The 20,931-nt window shown below is 36.1% G+C and overlaps 4 protein-coding genes across 6 annotated transcripts; 2 read left to right on the top strand and 2 right to left on the bottom strand.

Annotated features, from left to right (window-relative positions):
- Positions 1–1,602: 1,602 nt before the first annotated feature.
- LOC120261006 (vacuolar protein sorting-associated protein 45 homolog) lies at positions 1,603–7,424 on the top strand. 3 transcript variants are annotated; one of them, XR_005536537.1, is made up of 14 exons: positions 1,609–1,886; positions 2,435–2,630; positions 2,719–2,798; positions 3,499–3,726; positions 3,875–4,000; positions 4,090–4,170; positions 4,272–4,413; positions 4,533–4,711; positions 5,078–5,233; positions 5,593–5,700; positions 5,783–5,904; positions 6,017–6,148; positions 6,716–6,832; positions 7,331–7,424. XR_005536537.1 is itself a non-coding variant. In XM_039268659.1 (13 exons), exons 1-13 carry the CDS (start codon positions 1,797–1,799, stop codon positions 6,771–6,773), a joined length of 1,698 nt encoding a protein of 565 aa, XP_039124593.1. In that variant the 5' UTR covers positions 1,609–1,796; the 3' UTR covers positions 6,774–7,004. The 3 variants fall into 3 exon arrangements, 2 of the variants coding, with proteins under 2 accessions (XP_039124594.1, XP_039124593.1); XM_039268659.1 differs by lacking the exon at positions 7,331–7,424 and having other exon boundaries at positions 6,716–7,004; XM_039268660.1 differs by lacking the exons at positions 6,017–6,148; positions 6,716–6,832; positions 7,331–7,424 and having other exon boundaries at positions 1,603–1,886; positions 5,078–5,238.
- A 30-nt stretch (positions 7,425–7,454) lies between these two features.
- LOC120261008 (iron-sulfur assembly protein IscA-like 1, mitochondrial) lies at positions 7,455–10,514 on the bottom strand. The gene is made up of 4 exons (XM_039268661.1): positions 10,377–10,514; positions 8,937–9,186; positions 8,085–8,202; positions 7,455–7,996 (listed from the first exon to the last, which is right to left on the bottom strand). The coding sequence occupies exons 2-4, from the start codon at positions 9,124–9,126 to the stop codon at positions 7,894–7,896; spliced, it is 411 nt and encodes a 136-aa protein (XP_039124595.1). The 5' UTR covers positions 9,127–9,186; positions 10,377–10,514; the 3' UTR covers positions 7,455–7,893.
- LOC120260166 (phosphatidylinositol/phosphatidylcholine transfer protein SFH3-like) lies at positions 9,514–15,055 on the bottom strand. Its single transcript, XM_039267607.1, has 14 exons — positions 15,022–15,055; positions 14,620–14,917; positions 14,422–14,521; positions 14,074–14,340; positions 13,901–13,978; positions 13,716–13,817; positions 13,591–13,640; positions 13,402–13,501; positions 13,216–13,311; positions 12,755–12,872; positions 12,254–12,672; positions 12,099–12,179; positions 10,377–10,467; positions 9,514–9,650 (listed from the first exon to the last, which is right to left on the bottom strand). The coding sequence occupies exons 1-14, from the start codon at positions 15,053–15,055 to the stop codon at positions 9,514–9,516; spliced, it is 1,971 nt and encodes a 656-aa protein (XP_039123541.1).
- A 1,260-nt stretch (positions 15,056–16,315) lies between these two features.
- Positions 16,316–20,110, top strand: LOC120261955 (diaminopimelate decarboxylase 1, chloroplastic-like). The gene is made up of 8 exons (XM_039269977.1): positions 16,316–16,844; positions 17,165–17,339; positions 17,465–17,614; positions 18,153–18,314; positions 18,865–19,050; positions 19,388–19,510; positions 19,600–19,689; positions 19,791–20,110. The coding sequence occupies exons 1-8, from the start codon at positions 16,357–16,359 to the stop codon at positions 19,866–19,868; spliced, it is 1,452 nt and encodes a 483-aa protein (XP_039125911.1). The 5' UTR covers positions 16,316–16,356; the 3' UTR covers positions 19,869–20,110.
- Positions 20,111–20,931: the final 821 nt, after the last annotated feature.

Below are 20,931 nucleotides of genomic sequence, written 5' to 3'. Positions count from 1 at the left end.
TATTCATTCCACGATCCGCGATCATGACCGAAACGTGGCAATGGCTACAACGCAACTTGCGGACCTCTGACGCTCACGACTCGATCCTCTTCGCTCTAGGACACCCGTGTCGCTTTCTCGCCACAGCGGTCGCAAACGTAGTTCGTGATTTTCATCCATCGACTCGTCATTGTCTCGGTATGGGGAATATAGCTTCCTTATACGCCATTTTTGAAGTCGAAGCTTCCTTCCACGATCACCCGGTGTTTCTCGTTCTTCAGAATTTGAAGTCAAAATTCCTTTTGATTGCAAAAATTAGTAAGTGCGTCTCGAAATGTTCAACGCCTTCAAAAACATCGTCCAATATCCAACGACAACACTTCGACTTGATCGGATGAGGAAGGAAGGCATGCCACACCCTCGGGCTCGCCATGATGTGGGAAATGAAGCGTTGCCAGATCTCGAATTCTCGCCAACACTTTAGTTTAAACGAACACGATCAATATTTAAACAGAGACACAAAAATATTTAAACGATAAACATAAATCTTAAACGTTAAAACAAAAAGTTAAATAATAAGTTAATAAGTTAATCGGAGACAATAGTGTTTAAATGGAAACTTGATAAATGTAAAATGATGCATGGGGATAATAAACAATAATTAACTTCTACAACTATATAAACATAAACGAGAAGAAACTTACAACGAGAAGAACTCGCTTTTCGATGAGGATACGATGCCACATCATCCGCTCTCAACAACAAGATCAACAATGTAACATTTTGAAGATGGAGTCGCACGTGACATACGCGCTCGGAAGTCAACCTCGCTTTTATATGAGACATACCATTTTTATGTCCATCGGGTGTGATAAACTTCACTCGACACGGAAATATCGAGACCCCATCGCTCACATATTTCACCTAACACTCGATTCCCAAGAAGTCGGGCAGTGAACATTAGCACTCGTCCCCTCCCCGTCATGTATCTAGCAATAGCACAAAAACTCTCCATAATTTAATCGAAGAGCTAAAATCGAATACACCAAACGAGTAAGAAGAAAAAGAAGAAGAAGAACAAGAACAAGAAGAAGAACAAGATATGAGCCTTCTAAACTTTGTTTGAGAAAAAGCAAGCAGGAGAAAAAAAAATTTGAAAAAAACTATGCATAAAGAAAAGTTATGATTGGGCGCTATTTTTTTCCCACCTTTTGCAAGGGCAAAAAGGAATTTCATATCGTGACCCACTTCAACTTACCGGCGGGGGGTTAAAAGGAATGTAAAATATAACGGAGGGCTGTCCGGGGTGTGCAAAAGTTGGAGGGGGTTTTTGGGAAGTTTTGAAAATTACGAGGGGTGAACAGTAATTTTCCCTTTATATAACTGTGTATGATTATGCCTTTTTAAAGATAACAAGCACTACAATAATAAACTACAAAGAGAACCAAAAAAAGGTCATTTTTTAATATGTATTTACAAAGAAAGTATTACTATTTATTTATATTTATTTAAAAATAACTAACTTTTAATCGTGTATGTATAAATGTGAATAAATGTGATTTTATAAACGAGGCGCAAATGAAAATAATTTTAGTTCCTCGGTCACTGTTAGTTCCTCGAGGTTGGCCTGAAGCGATCCGACCCGAACTGGGTCGTAAATATCCGAACCGATCCGATCCGATCCGGTCCATTAAGCCAACTATACAAATCTACAAAGCTCTCACCGTTCGTCTTTTCAGGGAGTGGGAAGAAGGGAGGAGAAACGGAGAGGGAGAAGAAAATCGAAAGGAAACCCTAGATCTCGAGTCGAAGCGAAGATGGTGCTGATCTCTCTGACACGGGACTATATTGGGCGCATGCTCCAGGATATCTCCGGCATGAAGGTCCTCGTCCTCGATTCCCACACGGTATTGATCTTCGTTATCCTTCTCATTTCTCCTTTATTTCATGATATAACTTGCGAGTAACTTGGAGAAATGTTTGATTCCATGGTTATATTGATTGATCTCTCACGCGATCCACCTTCATTTGTTCGTGTTGTTGAAAGAATCGATTGAGATCTTGCGGTGAATTCCATGAATTTGATAGAAAGGATTTACTCCATATCATGTTTGATCAGCTTGTTGAAGTTTAGGGTATCTTGTTTGCTTTGTTTTGATTTGTTTCTTAACAGGTTTCTCCTTGATTATGTTCCTGTGGCAGCTGCAAATGCTTTATGAGCAAAGAAATCATAAGAGGAACACTCACTAGTTTTTGTGTTCACTTAATGTTATGATTTCTTCATAGTGATGAGATCTTTTAGTGGGTGTTTGGATTTGAGGGATATACAGTAAACGAAAATGGAAAATGAGAAAATAGAAGAAAGTATATTAGAATATGGTTTATTATATCTAATTTAATTGGTTATACAAAAGAGAGTTTAATTTGGTGTATGCTATGTGATGTCTGCTTTCAGGTTAGCATTGTGAGTGTTGTGTATTCTCAGTCTATGTTGCTTCAGAAGGAGGTGTATTTGGTAGAACTAGTGGATTCCATGTCAAAAGAATCAATGATGCACCTTAAAGCAGTTTACTTCCTTCGTCCTACTTTGGAAAATATTCAGCACTTACGGAGGCAGTTGACGAACCCGAGATTTGGAGAATATCACCTTTGTATGCTGTTTATAATGTCTATTTTGTTCTGGTTTTTTAAATTGTGTTTTCCAAAGGTTAGTGCTAGTTATATTTAGTATTTTTGCAGTTTTCTCCAACATCTTGAAGACTAACCAAATTCAAGTTCTTGCTGATTCGGATGAGCAAGAAGTTGTCCAACAAGTTCAAGTAAGTTCAGTTTAGTGATTCAGTAATATCTCTCCTTAACCTTCTTGCTTACCTTAATGATCATGCATGCATGTATGCACTAGTTATTGATGAGGCTAGTTTATTCAGGCTTTACGTGGGCTGCATACAACACAAAGTATTTTCTAATAACTGGTTAAACTCAGGATTTTCCTTTGAAATATAAGTTTTAGTGTTTCAATTTATTAGAAGTTTAGTTCTGAAACTGCATGATGCAGAAGGAAGGCAGCAGCCTTTTAAAACTGCAGATGAAGTGGCCACGCCTTTTGAAAATTACAAACACAGTCAATTCTGCAGCTGCTAGTTTATAAGTAATGATAAATAGTTATCTAGGCTATGGTGAAAGGAGGTGATCTTTTGCTGTATTTTAGAGACAAGATTGCATGGAGGATCAGACATGAACGCTCACTAAAGCAACCAATTTAATTATAATGGCACAAAGTAAGCAATTAATATGTTGGAACAAGTTGATGAATAATGATAAAGTCTGCTTATTCACCTAGAAGGGAAATTTTAGTCCTCTTTCCCCTGTTAGTTAGAAACTTAGAATGCGACAAAGGATTTGTGGTCGTCCTACTACATGTTCTTCTCCACGTGCAAAATCCACAATTTATGTAGAAGTCATGCAATCATTTATTTCTCAGTTTTGCAATAACTAACATTAATTATATTAAAATTGCAGGAATTTTATGCCGATTTTGTCGCGATTGATCCTTATCATTTCACTTTGAATATGAACATGAATCACATATACATGTTCCCAGCTGTCATTGATCCCCCAAGTTCACAAAACTTTTGTGATCGAATTGTTGATGCAATTGCGGCGGTTTTTTTGGCGTTGAAGCGTCGTCCTGTTGTTCGTTATCAGCGCACCTCTGATATTGCAAAGAAGGTTGCTCAGGAAACTGCTGTGAGTAAATGAAAATGCCCTACTTGTTGTTTGCAACTTTATGACAACAGATAATTTCCCTTTCACCATATGTTTATGTGGTTTCTAATTAATATTCATAAACTATGTAGTAGTTGACACTGAATTTTATTGCTTTTAACTTCTGCAGAAGCTTATGTATGAGCAGGAGAGTGGTCTATTTGATTTTAGGCGTACAGAAATATCTCCACTATTGCTAGTAATTGATAGAAGGGATGACCCTGTGACACCGTTGCTGAACCAATGGACATATCAAGTACCTTTGCTAAACTCTTAATTTGGCTCTTCGGATACTTGTTCCAGCTGGCAGTCTAAACTAGCCATGGTGTTTCTTCTGTTCAACAGGCAATGGTCCATGAACTTATTGGCATTCAAGACAATAAAGTAGATTTGAGGAACATTGGCAAAGTTCCTAAAGATCAGCAGGTTTCTTTCTGTTTTTACTTGTTGGGTGGGGGAGGGGGCACCCTTTTCATTATTTTGATGCATACACAAATTGACTCATGAATTTTCTTTTTTGCCCACAGGAGGTAGTACTATCATCAGAGCAAGATCTTTTCTTTAAAGCTAATATGTATGAAAACTTTGGAGATCTTGGGATGAATATTAAAAGGATGGTGGATGAATTCCAACAGGTTGCAAAGAGCAACCAGAATATTCAGACAATAGGTGCACATATGAACAAAGTCATACACTTGTACAAGAAAATATATGTGCTCTATTATTTGCTATACCTGCATTATTTTTCTTAAAGTTGATTGACATTTTCCCCATGTTGGCATCTGAAGAGGATATGGCCAAGTTTGTTGACAACTATCCGGAGTACCGAAAGATGCAAGGCAATGTCTCAAAGCATGTCGCAATGGTTACAGAGATGAGCCGGATCGTTGAAGAGCAGAAGCTCATGTCAGTTTCCCAAATAGAGCAGGAGCTGGCATGTAATGGTGGCCAAGGGGCTGCTTTTGAGGTAACTAACCGTCTATATGGTATACTCACAGTGGTTGCAATTATCTTGCTTTTTATATTTCTATGGTGTTACATCATTATCCCTTTTCTAATGGGATGAATTAACTAGTAACTGACGCATTATGTATTTGTAAGACTTCATTTCTAAGTTGAACCTGTTGGATCGCCATTGTGTGGTAATCTGCATCTTTCTTTTTTTTGCAAAGAAGTTTGAAGCAGCAGTGCCTACTTATGTTTCAGGGATTGATCTAGATATATATTGTCATATATCTAGTTATCTTAGCCTGTAGATTGTTACCAAAACAACATAATCTTCTGTGTGATATGAAGCTGTTGTGTGATCCTAGATGCTCGTCTTTGTTTTCAGGCGGTCACGAGTCTTCTAAACAATGAAGGTGTTTCAGATGTCGACTGCCTTCGGCTTGTAATGTTGTATGCTTTGCGATATGAGAAGGAGAGTCCTGTTCAGCTAATGCAGCTTTTTAACAAACTAGCTTCACGATCTGCAAAGTATAAGTCTGGTGTAATGTAACTAAACTGACTCCCAATTTGTTATTTTGAAATTTTAAATTCCTAACTGCAATCTCAGATTTTGCAACTTGCATACTATATGGGCATTTCTCTTTGTTCTTGCATAACATTTATCATCCAAATGTTCATAATAGTTGTTCTTAAGTAGAGAATGTTTACTGGCAATTTATATATATATATATATATATATGATCAGCTGGATTATTGTGTTAAAAGTTCAGATGATAATCTTGCTCTCTATAAACATACTTGTATTTAAGTCTCTGGTTTTTTCATTATTGTTATCATTATTATTATTTTGAGTTTTTCAACTGTTAACAAATCTATTTGTTTATATATGTGTATAAACAGCTGGTCCAATTCCTCCTTAAACAAGCAGGTGTTGACAAGAGAACTGGTGATTTGTACGGTAATCGTGACCTTCTGAATATTGCTCGCAATATGGCCCGTGGGTTAAAGGTTCCCAAGTTTGCTTTTGTCTATTTTATATACATTACTTCATTAGCATACTTTTAAGCCAATTGAGGGCCGTTTGTTGCAGGGTGTTGAGAATGTTTACACCCAACACCAGCCGCTTCTCTTCCAAACCATGGAAAACATCACCAAGGGGCGACTCAGGGATGTTGATTACCCATTTATTGGCAATCACTTTCAACAGGGCAGGTAAATGTTGCAAAATTATTTTTTAATATTGATCGAACAATTGTTAGTTATAACTATCTGTGCATGTATATGAGTACAAATAATTGAAGAGGTATCTGGTTTGTGATGGCAGACCTCAGGACGTAGTCATCTTCATTATAGGAGGGACAACCTATGAGGAGGCACGGACTGTGGCTCTCCATAATGCATCCAATTCTGGAACGCGGTTTATTCTTGGAGGATCTTTCGTTCTTAATTCCAAGAGGTACTACAATTTGACACCCTCATTTGTGTTGGCAACTCTATCCAGTGCAAACCTAAAAATAGTGCGTGGTTATTTGTGTTTGTGTGTGTGTGTGTAACTTCGATTGCTTTCATGGATATTTTGCAGGTTCCTTGATGTGTGTGTGTATAATCTGTTAACTGCTGACAGAATTTGTCTTGAATTTGTGTGTGTGTGTGTGTATATATATATATAGTAGTAATTGTTGAGTTTGTGGCTCTTGAATTTGTGCGTATATATATTTAGTAGCTGAGATTTGAATATGGAGCATCATTCACAAAATTTGGGGTTTCAAATTTGTATGTATGCATGTTTGCATATTCATTGGTGATGACTGACAACTCATGAATTTAGATCATCATTCACTTTAGTTTTTGCATGTTACGAAATTTATGCATGCATAGCAATGACTGCTGACAATTCATGAATGTCAAGCATCATTCTCTTATATTTACATGTTTCTAAATTTGGGCATGTATAGTAGTGTCTGTGGAGAACATTTGAATATGTTGTTCCTGAATCTGCATTTATTATGCTAATATTTTGCAGGTTCCTGAAAGACCTAGAAGAGGCACAGAAGATGAGCCGCTCAAACAGCGCTGTTTAAACTGAGGATTATTTACATTTAAGGGGGGTTTCCTGTCTTGCCAAATGACCCCTTTTGAGGTGTATACTTAGTTGTAAAATTCATTTGAGTTATAGCTTTTCTTTTTCCTTTACTTTTCTTTTCTTTTCTTTTCTTTTCTTTGCGTTCTCTATTTCATTCGACTGTAGCATTGAATGCACATGCGCATGTTTAGCAACACTTGAGAGATTGAAGGATGTAAAGGTTGTAGAATGGTTGTTTTAGCATCAACTTTTCACAAGCCGTAATCCCCAGCTCTATTAAGCATATTTGTGGCATGAAGTTTAAAAAAATAATAGAACTAAATAAACTAAAAAAATAAAAAAGCGATAAGGCTAAGTTAATTTATCCAACGGCTCTATGAACTTCATCAATCCACTGTTTGTTTTATCAATGCTCACCCTGCCATTCATTCTTTTGAGCCTGTGCAATGCTGCATCTTGGTCCAAATTCCCTCATCTCCTCCCTACCGCAACATCACCCGTATCTCTTGCCGTTGACCTTCTCTGAACAATAGAATTTTTTTTTTCTTAATCCAGGCATTTTCTCATGAAGAAACTGCGGATTTCTGTTGGAACATGAAAAGGAATTTGACTGGTGTGGGTTATACTTGAAAAGTCAGCCCAAGCAAGGAAGGACGGTGAAGAGGGCAGGCAGAACTGATTCAAGCAAATTCGACAATATATAAATTTATCTTTATAATAAAGTTTCTATTGTTAAACCCAAACTTATGGGTGTGATGGGCAGCACAATGAAACACATACATATCAGCAATGAACAGCATATTAGGGTTCGGATACAAAACATCTAGAACCTGGATATACAGTAATTACTTGGGTAGGTAATGAATGTGGTAACAATATACATCCCGGTACATGCTCACACCTCGTTTTTAATAGCTGTGCACCACACGCCTCTTTTGTCAGCATCAAAGTTGATAGTTGGTTCCTGAGAAGAATTCCATATCTAGCAGATAAAGTAAGACTTTAATAGTTGAAAATCACTCCAAGTATCGGCGTATCTACTTGAAAATGTAATTCTGGAAGAGAAAAAAATGCAAGAGAATTTGGACTTGAATCGATCCATTTCTGCTTTAGGAATCTCATTGACCAACACCAGACCTAGCATTTGGGCTGCTTGTCATAAATGATTCACCACAGCCACACTGCCCTTTTGAGTTTGGATTGATAAATAAAAATTCTGACCTGCACAACAGAAATATTAATTTCACACAAAAGGAAAGATGGCCAAGAATCACAGCCATAACTACAACTAATGCAAGCAGTAACATACTTCAGTGAGTCATCTACAAAATCCATCTTGGTGCCAATGACGTGCATGAGAGCTTTTGGATCGATTAGGATCTTGACACCCTTGTCCTCAACTAGCTCATCGAACTTCCCTTTCTCATCTGTTCATCAATTAGCATAGAAAATGGCTGATGAGGTATGGTTAAAGAGAGTAAAAAGGCATTTTCTCAACCAAAGCAACAACAAACCTCATTGAAAGACATTTTCTTTAATTTGAGAAACAACAAGCTTAAAACAATAACAGAGATTTGAATTCAGCTTACGGGTACATCATCAAAGGTGACAACATACAATAGCAGATCACTCATCATCAGTAGACAAATGTGGTGATCTTGCAGGGTAAGGCCCATTCAGGCAAATCTAATTTTTTTCTAATAGGACACAAATTCAAAACATTAAAAATAATAATTTAAATGGACAAGGAAGCCAAATAATTGTTTTGAATCCTTCCCTAGTTAAGCTCATCATATAAAATCATAGATAAAGCAAAACATCTTTCCCACAATCAGGGAACCAGAAAATCGATTCTACACCTCATCAAATTTCTTACCAAACTAAAATTGTTAATTTTTACTTTGAAGTCATCCAAATGTTATTTCAATGGTAATCTTCAATAGAAACCAAGCATGGAAACTACATATGATTGTGCTGATGTGGCAAAATTCTGTCATGGCCAGTAGTAGTCAAGAATGCTAATGATTCCACATATCAAAAGCATGCCATCTTCTTTCCCCATTACAATTATGAATATATAAAACTAATAAATCAGAATGGCAAAGAAATGAACCAAACAGAAAAAGATGGATGATAATAGAAGTTGAAGCAAGGGGCAAACCAGCATAATTGAGTGTGTATGATAAACCATTGCAACCACGAGATTTGACACCAAGTCGTAGAAAAGGACGCTGGCGAAGGTTAAGGAGATGATGTATCCTTGAAGCAGCAGCATCAGTCAAGGATAAGGCCTGCTTTCGCACAGATGGGCCTACCTTCTCTGCTGCTGCCTTGAGGACAGATGAAGCCATCTCCAACTAGTAGTTTGAACTGTGCGAAATGCTTGAGTGAACAAAGAATTAACAAATATCCTGAAAGAAAAAAGTCAACTGTGTCAACAAAACTGTAGTTGCCACATCAGGCACTTCAATTAACAGAGATTATACATCAGGTGAAAAAGAGAAGAGAACAACAAAATTCAGTTGCTGTTAAATCATATGCATAGAGGTTCTCAAAGTAATCCAACAGATTTATAACAAACTTTGCATGATCAAATTCTTGAACCAATCTCAGACAAAAGTCTCACCCATCAAAAAACATATGCTTTATGCAAGCAATTAATCTGGATCACATGGAAATATGGGATTGAATAACTAAACCCAAATCCTTAACTGTTAACACTACATCAGTTCAAATATCTATAATTTAGCCGAGCTTGCTATTAAACACATGCTAAGCATTTCCTGTTGTCCATCACATTGAAATATAGGATCAAGTCCAACACTAGAACAATCATAAAAAGTCGAGTTCAATCCCTGTACCCTGTACTCATTTTCTGAGAAAAAAAAAGGATATACAATATTCATTAACAGATCACCATGCAGACCATGAAAAGTTGGAACTAGTGCACTCAAATGGCGGGATGAATTCAAGGATGACATGAGAAAAGAAAAATCATTTTAAAGGCACAAAATTATAAACTCAAATAAACCCTAGACACTATCTTCGGCCAAATTCACAAAAATTAACAGTTGGAAGAAACCATAGCCGACAATCATGACATATCCAAAATGTCAGGCCAAACGCACCAGAAATCGAGGAATTTCAGCCTTTCCAACCACGAAACCAAATGCAGCGAAAGATTGAATCAATACGCCCTAAAAGAAAATAAATAAGATTTTTTTTTTAAAAAAAAATACAAATACAAACCCTAGACTGAAATTCCAACCCATCTAAACCAATAAGAAATAAAAAATTGAACACACGGATTCCCAACTATGGATCAAAATTAGCAGCTCCAACAAACCCTAAACAAAAATCTCAATTAATCTAACAATCTCCAATTAAAACCACAATAAATTGAGACCGAATCTACGAGCTCCAATACTGAAATCATACCCAGCAAACATTCATTTAACCCTAAACAAAAACAAGATCAACTCACAAAGCCCACACAAACAAAAAAAAGAGAAAAAAAATCAGGAAAAAAAAAAAAGAAATCGGCGACCCAATTAAAAGAACAACGAATAACAAGATAAAGATGAGGTTGATGATCACTAACCCCCCAAACGAGAATGGAGATGAAGAGAGGCAGCGATCCAATCCGAAGGCCAAGCAGAGAATTCTCGATTCTTCTTCTTCTTCTTCTTCTTCTTCTTCAATTTCGTTGGACGTGTGTGTTCCGGGAGCTTTAAAAAATAAAAATAGGCCGCGGTCGTGAATTTGATCTAATATGAGGGGGTCTATATAAATATACACTGGAAGCTTGGCACGTGCTTTCCTCAACGGTTGATAGGCTCTATGGCCATATCTCGAGGCAAGCTTGGAAATTAATTTTGATTGGGTATTGGATTTATTGGGTTGTGAATCTTGTGATTAAGAGGATGGTTAATCTTAAAAACCATATGTAACTCATATTAATTTTCTCTTATATATTTGATATATATACATTATACACACATAAAAAAGCTGAATTAACCACAGTAAATATACAATAAATTTTAATGAACCACACTTTATTAAAGATATCCAATAAATTTTGATAGAAATCCTTGACATTTAAGAAAAAGAAAAAGAAAAAAGAAAAATACAAAGTATTAAGTTAGTAACCGGCAAGTTAATCCACTTAAATGCCTATCACAAATTCACAATGATCTAATTCATTATATTTAGGCAGATGCTCAGGGTTGTTCTCAGTCCAATGATAAATGTGACAAAAATGAATGAAAGATCATTCTGCAAAAATATGATAGACATAGCTAGTCTTTGGTCAGTTTAGATCAAGCACTGCAGTCAAGCGGTCATATAATCAGAAGTAATAGCAAAAATTTAACATCCCAATCCATGTAAATTGGTTTATGTCATCAGAAATGAGCTAGCACCACAAGTTTAATAATTTTTTACCTCCTCAAGTGCAAGATTGAGATTTCGGATCTTCCTCAAATCAGATGGAAGGTTAATTAAGGACTAAATAATAATAATAATAATAATAATAATAATAATAATAATAACAACAACTCCTGACTCGTGGGCATTTGCATGATTATAAGAAATAGAATCAATAATGAAACCATTTTAAATTGGAGAGAGTGCCTTCATGGACTGTTTTTGCTACTTTTGAATGTGGTTGTCGGTCTTATTTTGGATTTTGAAGCAAGTTTGCAAAAATTTAGAAATGAAACTCCAGTAAGTTTTAAACTGATCGAAGAACAATCAAATTAGTCTTGCTATAATTTTATGAATACTTATCTCTGTTTTCTTTTCAGAAAAAAAAAATTAGGAGTTTAAATCCAATTAAAAATTGGAAAACATTAAGCTTCTATATATTTTCTCCTTCAAACTATACAGTTTATGGCAATGGCAATTCACTGTCAAAACTCAGTCCTAAAGAAACCAAAAAATTATAACAAGCTCTTAAAGTTTCTCTTGCTCAGAGGAGACCCTGATAGACTTCCATAATCATAACATAAACATCAGATGAACTGGAACTGGTGATGCAGAAAGTTGAGAGAATTGTGAATGATATATAACTGAAACCTTGGATCAATATATGACAAGTATACAGAGATCAAACATAAAGGAGTACAACATTCAGTTGTCCCTAATTAGGAGCTGCCATTAATCAGCTTCAACAACAATTCACAGCTAAAGTATTCAGACTGTAAGCTTCCCCACCTTTCTACCAACAAAACGGATTCTGCAATCAAAATGCCAAATTATTAATCACATTGTTAAAAAAAATTCCAATCATGTACTTAATAGCAATATCCTGGGTCTCAATTACCAACTTGTTTTTCTTCTTCTTCTTCTTGTTATCAATATAAGCAAGAACCTCCTGTTGGCGAGCAAGAGCGTCCTCCAGAAGCTGTGACAAGAATTCTCATTATATTAAAATAGTTCTCTGATTTAATTGTTATTTTTTTTTTTTTATATTCATACCTTCTTAGTAGTACTAAGTTCAGCTTCCAAAGCTTCAACACGGCTAACAGCAGCATTAAGCATCTCTTCCTTATCCAATGGCATCTCTGCAGGCTTCATGCTGACATTGGTCATCTTTTCTTCCATATCTGCAAGACGCTTCACCACTGCTGAGAATTCAGCCGGTGAAACAACCCGCGAGAACATCTGCTGCTGCTGCTGCTGCAGCATTTGGCTTTTAACTAAAGTGTCAGCAGATTGCACAGGAGCAGCATACTCTAATGCTGCTCCGACGATCTTGTTCGGCATTCTTCTTGATACTCTGACAACTGTGACAATACCCATGACAAAGGCCATTACTCCTGTCAGTATATTGTTGTTTTTGTTGTTGTTCAGATATACTGGGACTTTGCAAGGATCTGGCATGTCATAAGAAGCACCTACAGCACCAAATAACAACAGTTTTGATTTTGATTCATCTGATGAGCACATTGGATGAAGAGTTTGCATTATAAGACATACCTTTATTGATTGCAAGCTTATCATTCAGTGCATTCTTATTCCAGGTTGTTGCATCCACAACCTTGTCAACCATGGGGATGTAATCATCATAAACAAAAGAGGAAGTCACAGGAGGAATCTGCAGATTAGAGTTGCGAATACATTGAGATCTTTAGATATATTAGAATGTTACTTTATGTATTTACATTATATTAGATCATTATTGTATATAGTATAGTTGTATGTTAATGTGAAAATAGGCAGAGAAGCTGAAACCTGGTGGTAGTCTCTTACTTCTTCGCGGAGCGGGGACAAGTGTGGGTGCTCAATCTTCGACCTTGGAAATCTAGGAGATTCGGCATCCACAATGGTCTCCTTTGGAAAGGATTTGAAGAAGAAAATTCATTAAGTTTTAATTAATACATGATGCAAAGGACATTATCAAAAAAGCGAAACCGGTCTCATGAAGCATAGAGTATCACCGACGGATATGTTATGTCATCCTCAGAGATAGTCTTTTCATCAATGGATGAATTTCTCCTGTGCCTTCCACACTTTGCATATCCATTCCGAACCATCTGTTGACATGCAAATTATGAATGTAGTATTATTAATCAGCAAAATTGAAAATACCGAATGGGATATCGAACTAACAAGGCAATGTTTACCCTAAGGATGTCAGCATCCTTCCATGGACCTTTGTCGGATCGAAGGCAGCCTCCATGTTCTGAGCATGTGCAAGTACCTCCGAGGAAGTCAGGGAGTTCACTATCGAAACAAATTAAACTCAATTAACACCTTAACTTGCATTTTTTGCTGTAAAAGAGCACCAATTACATGATATGGTTCCTCTTTACCTTGCATCAATCACTTCAAGCAGCTTACTCTGATACTTATTGCCAAGAACCTGAAGTGATACATTAACACTAGGATCAAAAAGCAAGCTCTGCAGAAATGCAGATATTAATGGAAAAGAGCTCACATGAATCTTTGCAGTTGTTTTAGGGTCAAGGAAAGTCTTTATGGTATTCCAAAGCAGTCTAAATCCATTACCAGCATTGATGATGAACATTTGATTCAAGGTCTGCCATAAAAAAAAAACGAAGAAGATAATTCCAACATTTAAAACACATTTGCTAGAGTAATTATATTGATAATTTTGTATACCTCAGGATAATTATCACCATCAATTTTCTGAAGACGGCCGATAAGTTCTCTTGCTGTCTTAGTCAGATGTTTATATCCCTAAAAATTGAATTCCACAACAAAAACATAAAAGAAAAGGTTACATATAAATAGCATTCAGATAAAATTCAAAGATTTGAGTGACATTAACATACAACACCCTGAACATCAAGAATGGTAGTGCTCTGATCAATGTGTTTCTTTGCTGCAAGAGAACAAGCAGGGAATTTGACTTTGAAGGTCCTCTCAAACTCCTTTACATGATATTTAACGTATCGATCCATGGTTGTCACTTGCATGAGCTTATTCACATCTATCTGCCCCAGCCTTTCAATGTAAACAGGCCTGCCTTGCTTGTCCACTCCATGATGACCTTGTGGGTAATGTTGCAAGACTTGATCTATTTCTGCGAATTCAAAATCCTATACATAGCACCAAACCTTTTAACACCAAATTCAATCCATCCTAAAACCTTAATCTGAAAAAAATAAAAAAAGACATACTTCAAGGATTGCATCAGCATCGAATTCCTTACGCCATTGAAGCATGTCACTCCACATTTGCTTTGCCTTCTCGATATCAAACTTTCTCGCCCTCAAAAATCTGCGTGTATCATATACACACACAGACACTAATTCTAGCTCTGATACCATGATAAAATTATAAAATACATTCGACAACATTCTAATATAAAAAAGCACCTAAGCATCATATGATAATCATCATGTTGAGAGGGGAGCAACTCCTCGAGAATAAGAGTTTGTCGGAAGGCATCAACAGCGCCCATTTCTTCAGCGTCGCGCACGTCCTCAATCGAGACAGACATGACCCTGCTACTACTACGTCTTCTACTCCTCTTTGTCAATGAGTTCTTGAATTTTGCAGAGGCAGTAATAGCCTTCTTCTTCAAAGAACCAGCCCTTTTCTTCCTTTCATCCTCTGAGTTAATATCTACATCGGATCTTCTGTCTCTTTTCTCCTCTTGATAACCATTCAAACCTTTTTTTTTTTTTTAAACTTAGTTAACATCATTATACAATTAATACATGAAATTCAAAACAAGAAAAACCAGAGAAGAACACTGAATATATATATTGAATCACCTGGTCTGGAAGATCGGTCTAGAGGTCCTGACATTACTTCATTCATGGCTCGCGCGCGAGCTGGACCTGTTCATCAAGAACTTACAAGCTTGTTATGTTGAAATAGGAATAGTTAATGTAATTCATGCATTACTTTGAAGAAGGAATGCAAATGGCATGGAGAGAAAAGAGAACAAGAGAGAAAGAGAGAAGAGAGGACCTATGTGATGCAATATTGGGGCATAGAAAGAAAGGGAGAAAGAGGAGGGTGTTTTAATGACCTGCAAAAATGGAGGGAGAGTGCTTTTTGTTATGGAGTGTTTGACGTGGTCCTTTTAAGAAGAGAAAAGGATGTCAAAATGCAAGCCACTCCGTTAATTCTTTAAACTAACTATCAAGTGCTAATTATAGGTTTAAGGGTGGCGGTGCAACCCATCTTGGGTTGGATACACATTAACCATTAACCAATTCAAGTCTCTCTAATTCTGGTTCTTTTGGTTGTTGAGTTTTATCAATTGATTTATTTATTATAAATGAATGTTATATAATATAATTAAATTAAAATTATGTATAATTTTTTTTTTTTTAAAAAAAGATAAACTACATCCATTAATATAATAACATTATATAATAATGAGACAAAAATAAGAGTGGTTTTTTTTCATCATTAGTGTATATTTGAATTAAAAAATACATATGTAAAGCCAATTTTAATTTCTATTTTCTACTCCCTTAGCGGTTTTTTAAATTATTATTATATTTTTTTAAAAAAAATTATTAAAAATGTGCATTTTTGTTGAACTCGGGTTATTATTAATCAAAGTGCGCATAAAATATTAAAAGCAGTACATATTATATCTTTTTGAGTTATAAAAAACTCCTTTTTTTTTTTAACCATATAACTAAAAACAGTACAATATGTATTTGATATATTTTTTAAATTTAATATATATATATATTAAAAAAAAAACCTTTGCTCTTTGTTTTTTATAAAGACCCCCAAAAAATTTTTTTTTTGTAGTGGATAAAATAACAATGAATAATAAGTTGATAAATAAAGAAAATAAATATAAAAACTTAACAAATGCTTTAAAAGGAAATGAATTAACCTCTGTGCTCATGTGCTCAGCTAAAACTACCATCATTTGAAACTATTACCAATTAAAAAAAATAAAAATAAAAAACTCTGGCATCATTCAAAGAAAAAAAAAAATTAATATGGTTTATTTCCCTAATTCAATTTAAAAATCCAAAACCCTAAACCTTGAACCAACAACTGTCGCTATAAAAATCCCAACATGAGGCTACTGTTCCATCTCCCACGGAAGTCTGGAAGTCCACCATCCAAAAAGCTCCATGGCGGCCGCCAAATCCATCTCCAATCCCCCAACCTCCTCCTTCTTCCCAAAGTGCCCTCAGCTCTCTTCCGCTTTTACTACCAAGCCCTCCCTTCGTTTCCCCTCTCTCTCCAACCAGAGAGCACTACTCCTCCGCGCTGCTATATCCGATGCTCCGGCGCCGACTACTGCGGTGGAAGCACCGTTCCGCCACTGCTTCTCGAAGTCCTCCGATGGGTTCCTCTACTGTGAGGGCGTCCGGGTTGAGGATGCCATGGAGCTGGCCCAGCGAAGCCCCTTCTATCTCTACAGCAAGGACCAGATCTCCAGGAACTTCGAAGCTTATAGACAGGCTCTTGAGGGGTTGAGGTCAATCATTGGGTATGCCGTCAAGGCTAATAACAACCTCAAGATCCTCGAGCACCTCTGCGGGCTCGGCTGCGGTGCTGTTCTTGTTAGTGGGAATGAGCTCCGGCTTGCGCTTAAGGCTGGTTTCGATCCCGAGAGGTGAATTTCTTGTGTTTAGCTTATATGACTCTGATTTTGAAAAGGAATTTGATGGGAATACTGAATTTTTTTATTTTATGTCTTTAGAATATAGGGCATCTCGAAATCATAGCTTCTCACTAGGAGGAAGTTAGGAAAAATTTGAACTTGCTTCTGGTTTATTGGAATCTATGTTAAAATTTTAGTTTTTAAGTTGTTGAGGAGTAATTTTGTTGTCTGGTTTTAAAGCTCAAGTTGATATTCCAGCTATTTGTAGAGAATAGTGATTTTGTGTGCTGCTGTTGTGTATAATTTTGCTTAATTGGCGTTTTCATGTTCAGGTGCATATTCAATGGAAATGGGAAGATTTTGGAGGACCTGGTCCTGGCTGCAAAGGAAGGGGTATTTATAAATGTTGACAGCGAATTTGATTATGAGAATATTGTCACCGCTGCAAGGGTTGCAGGGAGGAAAGTGAAGGTTTTGCTTCGGATAAATCCTGATGTTGATCCACAGGTATGAAGGAAGCGCTCTTTATGTTAGGTTGCTTAAGATACTTCTCTTTTTTCATAAATTCATACCTGCGGATTTTGTATTACTTTGGCAGTGTCACATCTTCAGTTTCCCCCAATTGTTGTTAGGTTCATCCTTATGTTGCTACTGGAAACAAGAACTCAAAATTTGGTATTCGGAATGAGAAACTGCAGTGGTTTTTAGATGCTATCAAGTCGCATCCAAATGAACTTAAGCTTGTTGGAGCTCATTGTCATCTGGGGTCAACAATTACAAAGGTGATTCTTCATGATGATTACCATTGTCATTGAAAATTGCATTTGTGATGTTTGATTTCTGTTGCATATGTAATCATCCTATGCTGCACTTGTGTTTGCTTTTATCATCCTCAGGTTTATATTACTTTGTAACTTGTTTGGTGTGTACTCGCCGTGCTGAAGGTTCACCTGTGGATCTATCAACCTGAAAGATGATATGTATTATTGTTTGATGACTGTGCTAGGCAATTTAGATGGATCGTTATTCTCCCTAGAGCCCTCAAATTATATAATTAGTACATATTTTGTTCTATTTTTTACTTATTAAACACAAGCAGTTAACATGCAGAATATAGAGAGAACATTTACTTTGCAATGCTGCATTTGTGTGTTTTTTTCCTTCTTAAGCCAAATGCATGACATTTGTGATTACTAATCACAATCAATTTTTCTCATAAAAAGTTGGTTGCCCGAGTTGATACACACACATAAAGAATATGGTCTTGTATGGTTTTTGGTATCATTGAATAAGGTTTGTCTTTACTTTTTTTTTCCCCAGGTGGATATATTTAGAGATGCAGCGGTTCTTATGGTAAATTACATCGATGAAATTCGATCTCAAGGCTTTGAATTGGAGTATCTGAACATTGGAGGTGGTCTAGGGATAGATTATCATCATACAGGTGCTGTCCTTCCTGCACCCATGGATCTTATCAACACTGTAAGTTCAGCATTTAAACCATACTCTTGTGTACCTTTGTCTGCTGATACCCTTTTACTAGTCTTGATGGTGAGCTCACTTAATAGGTGCTTGATTTCATTTTGCCTTTATGTCTTATTCTGGTATACTTTAGTTGCATGAGCGTATCTATGGTTTCCTATTTTGATGTTTAAGTTTGAATTGGTATCAATTGAGTATTGATATCTAATAAGATAATTTTTGACATTTCATATGGGGTTCTCATAACTAGCATAATGTTGATTTGTCACATCATTTGGTCACCAAGATTTAACTAATATGTTTATAAGTTTAAGCTCTGGGAAACAAAGAAAGATCTGCACTGAACTACTTGGGCATACTCATGATACATGATTAGTGTAATTTTTATTTTTATTTTTTCAAAATCAAATTTTCCGTACTTAATGCCTGACCTAGTAATGTTTCTCTACAAAGATTGTATTATTTTCTATTATTCCATTTGGTGAGATGCATGCCTATAGTTTTCTATGGATCTATTTATTGTTCATATACAATGTTGGCCTTTTTAAAGGTACGTGAGCTGGTTCTCTCTCGGAATCTGAATCTTATCATTGAACCTGGAAGATCACTTATTGCCAACACTTGCTGCTTTGTTAATCGAGTTACTGGTGTCAAAACAAATGGGACAAAAAACTTTATTGTAATTGATGGCAGTATGGCGGAGCTCATCCGACCTAGTCTCTATGGAGCATATCAGGTATGTCATACGTGTCAACTGACCTTCAGTGGGTGTATATGTGTGATCCAATTTGCAAGTCAAAACTGTTGGGTATACTGCTTTATGAAAAAAGAGAGACAGTTTTCCTGCATGTAGGTGCAATAATTGGCTGATTTTAGTTAAACTATGATGACAACAATGACCTTTGTCCATGCACTTACTTTTCTTTTGCGCACAAGTTTATTGGGCCATATATTTCATAATGATTCATTGCACTGCTACATAATTTTGGTATTAAGCAATGCTGTTGGCATAATTATTCCACCATGACATCTCATAATCAAGCAATTGAGAGTTTTTTTTTTTATTGTTGTAGCATATCGAACTTGTTTCTCCTCCTTCTCAAGATGCAGAAGTTTCAACCTTTGATATTGTGGGTCCTGTCTGTGAGTCTGCAGATTTCTTAGGGAAGGATAGAGTACTTCCAACTCCTGAAAAGGTTGAATCCTTCTGTTCTGCTGCCTACCTTTTTTTTCAAGCTGTTTATGTTTCTGTATAGTTGCTAACGGAAGTTAAAACCATTCACAGGGAGCTGGTTTGGTTGTTCATGATGCTGGTGCGTACTGCATGAGTATGGCATCAACTTATAACCTAAAAATGCGGCCACCTGAGTACTGGGTATACAATTCACTGGCCATATTTGATCATTCCTTTTTTTTTCTTCTAAGGCAATTGATAATGGTTCTTGGTTCTTATGCAATCTTTGCCTCTTTCTACAGGTTGACAATGGGTCAGTGGTGAAAATTAGGCATGGAGAGACATTTGAAGACTACTTGAGATTCTTCGATGGCCTATGAACTATGATTATTGATGAATGAAATCTGAAAGGAAGGTGACTTCTCGTTTGGGCTTTAAGTCAGTGTTGCAACTGTTTTCTTGCCGTGTAATTTTATTAGTGTATTTGGAACAATGTCTTTTCCAATCTCCATTGTACTGCCTAAGTTCATTATATCATTTTGGCTAGCAATGTTCAAATTAATTGAAAATTTATTAGCAAATTATTCATTGAGCAATAAAAGTGTCTCAGACAATTCTATCAGTAAGCATCACAAGTAGTTTTCTTTCCATTTCATTTCTTTTGGATACTTGGCAACTGATGAATATGGTTTAGCTTGCTTTGATCTTATCAGTTGTTGCATTTACATAAAAGGCAACTACAGTTGCAGCATTAATTGGTCAGTTGCTTATTCTTCATGTTAATTATCGTATTTCTAACTGTTTGTTTATCAATAACTTATGGATCAAACTGACATCTCATGTGTACCAGTGCATGCCTCATCTGTTTTGAAACTGAAATTAATCTGAATGAAGAATCCACTGTTTTGTTTGTCTTTATTTTTATATTATATATATATTTTTTTAAATCATATCTCAATTGGATGCTAATCTAAACTCTTGTGATAAAAAACTATGTCTGTTAGCCCCAGGTATTTCAACTCATGGTTTCTATCTTCTGTACAACAAAGGTAGTTGATAGTTATTGATTGAGAATATGAATGATCACCATTAATGGTGGAATTTTCAATATTTCTAATTACTTCAGAAAGTGCCTGGATTAGTGATGTCTTTTGTTTCAACAAATAGCTTTTATAGTCAAATTGTGAGAATGAAACTACTGCTTCTGGCCCTGCATAGCTTCAGAGCTAGCACATTGGAATTGAAATTTTTGTTTCTGGTTTTCAGCTAAAAAGGGACCACTGATTCTACAAAGGTAATTAATTAATCCTGTTCATCATGCTCTCTTTGTCATTTGATTGTGTACTGAACTAAATAAACACTATATGATGTGACAATTTCCTCATGTTTAAAGGAGAAATCTGTATTGTTTTCTTGTACTTATGCTTGTTTTTGTACAGGATT

The sequence above is a fragment of the Dioscorea cayenensis genome, chromosome 5, assembly GCF_009730915.1.
Source record: "Dioscorea cayenensis subsp. rotundata cultivar TDr96_F1 chromosome 5, TDr96_F1_v2_PseudoChromosome.rev07_lg8_w22 25.fasta, whole genome shotgun sequence".
Classification (NCBI taxonomy): Eukaryota; Viridiplantae; Streptophyta; class Magnoliopsida; order Dioscoreales; family Dioscoreaceae; genus Dioscorea; species Dioscorea cayenensis.
The sequence above is the reverse complement of the archived record's forward strand: the minus strand, read 5'-3'. Positions and strand labels throughout refer to the sequence as shown.

Excerpts from the sequence above, each read along its gene's own strand:
- LOC120261006 (XM_039268659.1), top strand. The coding sequence starts at position 1,797 with ATGGTGCTGATCTCTCTGACACGGGACTATATTGGGCGCATGCTCCAG. Across the intron at positions 2,631-2,718 it reads ATTTGGAGAATATCACCTTT|TTTTCTCCAACATCTTGAAG; the intron begins GTATGCTGTTTA and ends GTATTTTTGCAG. Across the intron at positions 4,171-4,271 it reads AAGTTCCTAAAGATCAGCAG|GAGGTAGTACTATCATCAGA; the intron begins GTTTCTTTCTGT and ends TTTTGCCCACAG.
- LOC120261008 (XM_039268661.1), bottom strand. The coding sequence starts at position 9,126 with ATGGCTTCATCTGTCCTCAAGGCAGCAGCAGAGAAGGTAGGCCCATCT. Across the intron at positions 8,203-8,936 it reads ATACACACTCAATTATGCTG|ATGAGAAAGGGAAGTTCGAT; the intron begins GTTTGCCCCTTG and ends ATTGATGAACAG. Across the intron at positions 7,997-8,084 it reads TTTGTAGATGACTCACTGAA|GTCAGAATTTTTATTTATCA; the intron begins GTATGTTACTGC and ends TCTGTTGTGCAG.
- LOC120260166 (XM_039267607.1), bottom strand. The coding sequence starts at position 15,055 with ATGTCAGGACCTCTAGACCGATCTTCCAGACCAG. Across the intron at positions 14,522-14,619 it reads GATTATCATATGATGCTTAG|ATTTTTGAGGGCGAGAAAGT; the intron begins GTGCTTTTTTAT and ends TGATACACGCAG. Across the intron at positions 12,180-12,253 it reads AACTTAGTACTACTAAGAAG|CTTCTGGAGGACGCTCTTGC; the intron begins GTATGAATATAA and ends TTCTTGTCACAG.
- LOC120261955 (XM_039269977.1), top strand. The coding sequence starts at position 16,357 with ATGGCGGCCGCCAAATCCATCTCCAATCCCCCAACCTCCTCCTTCTTC. Across the intron at positions 17,615-18,152 it reads TGGGGTCAACAATTACAAAG|GTGGATATATTTAGAGATGC; the intron begins GTGATTCTTCAT and ends TTTTTTCCCCAG. Across the intron at positions 19,511-19,599 it reads TACTTCCAACTCCTGAAAAG|GGAGCTGGTTTGGTTGTTCA; the intron begins GTTGAATCCTTC and ends AACCATTCACAG.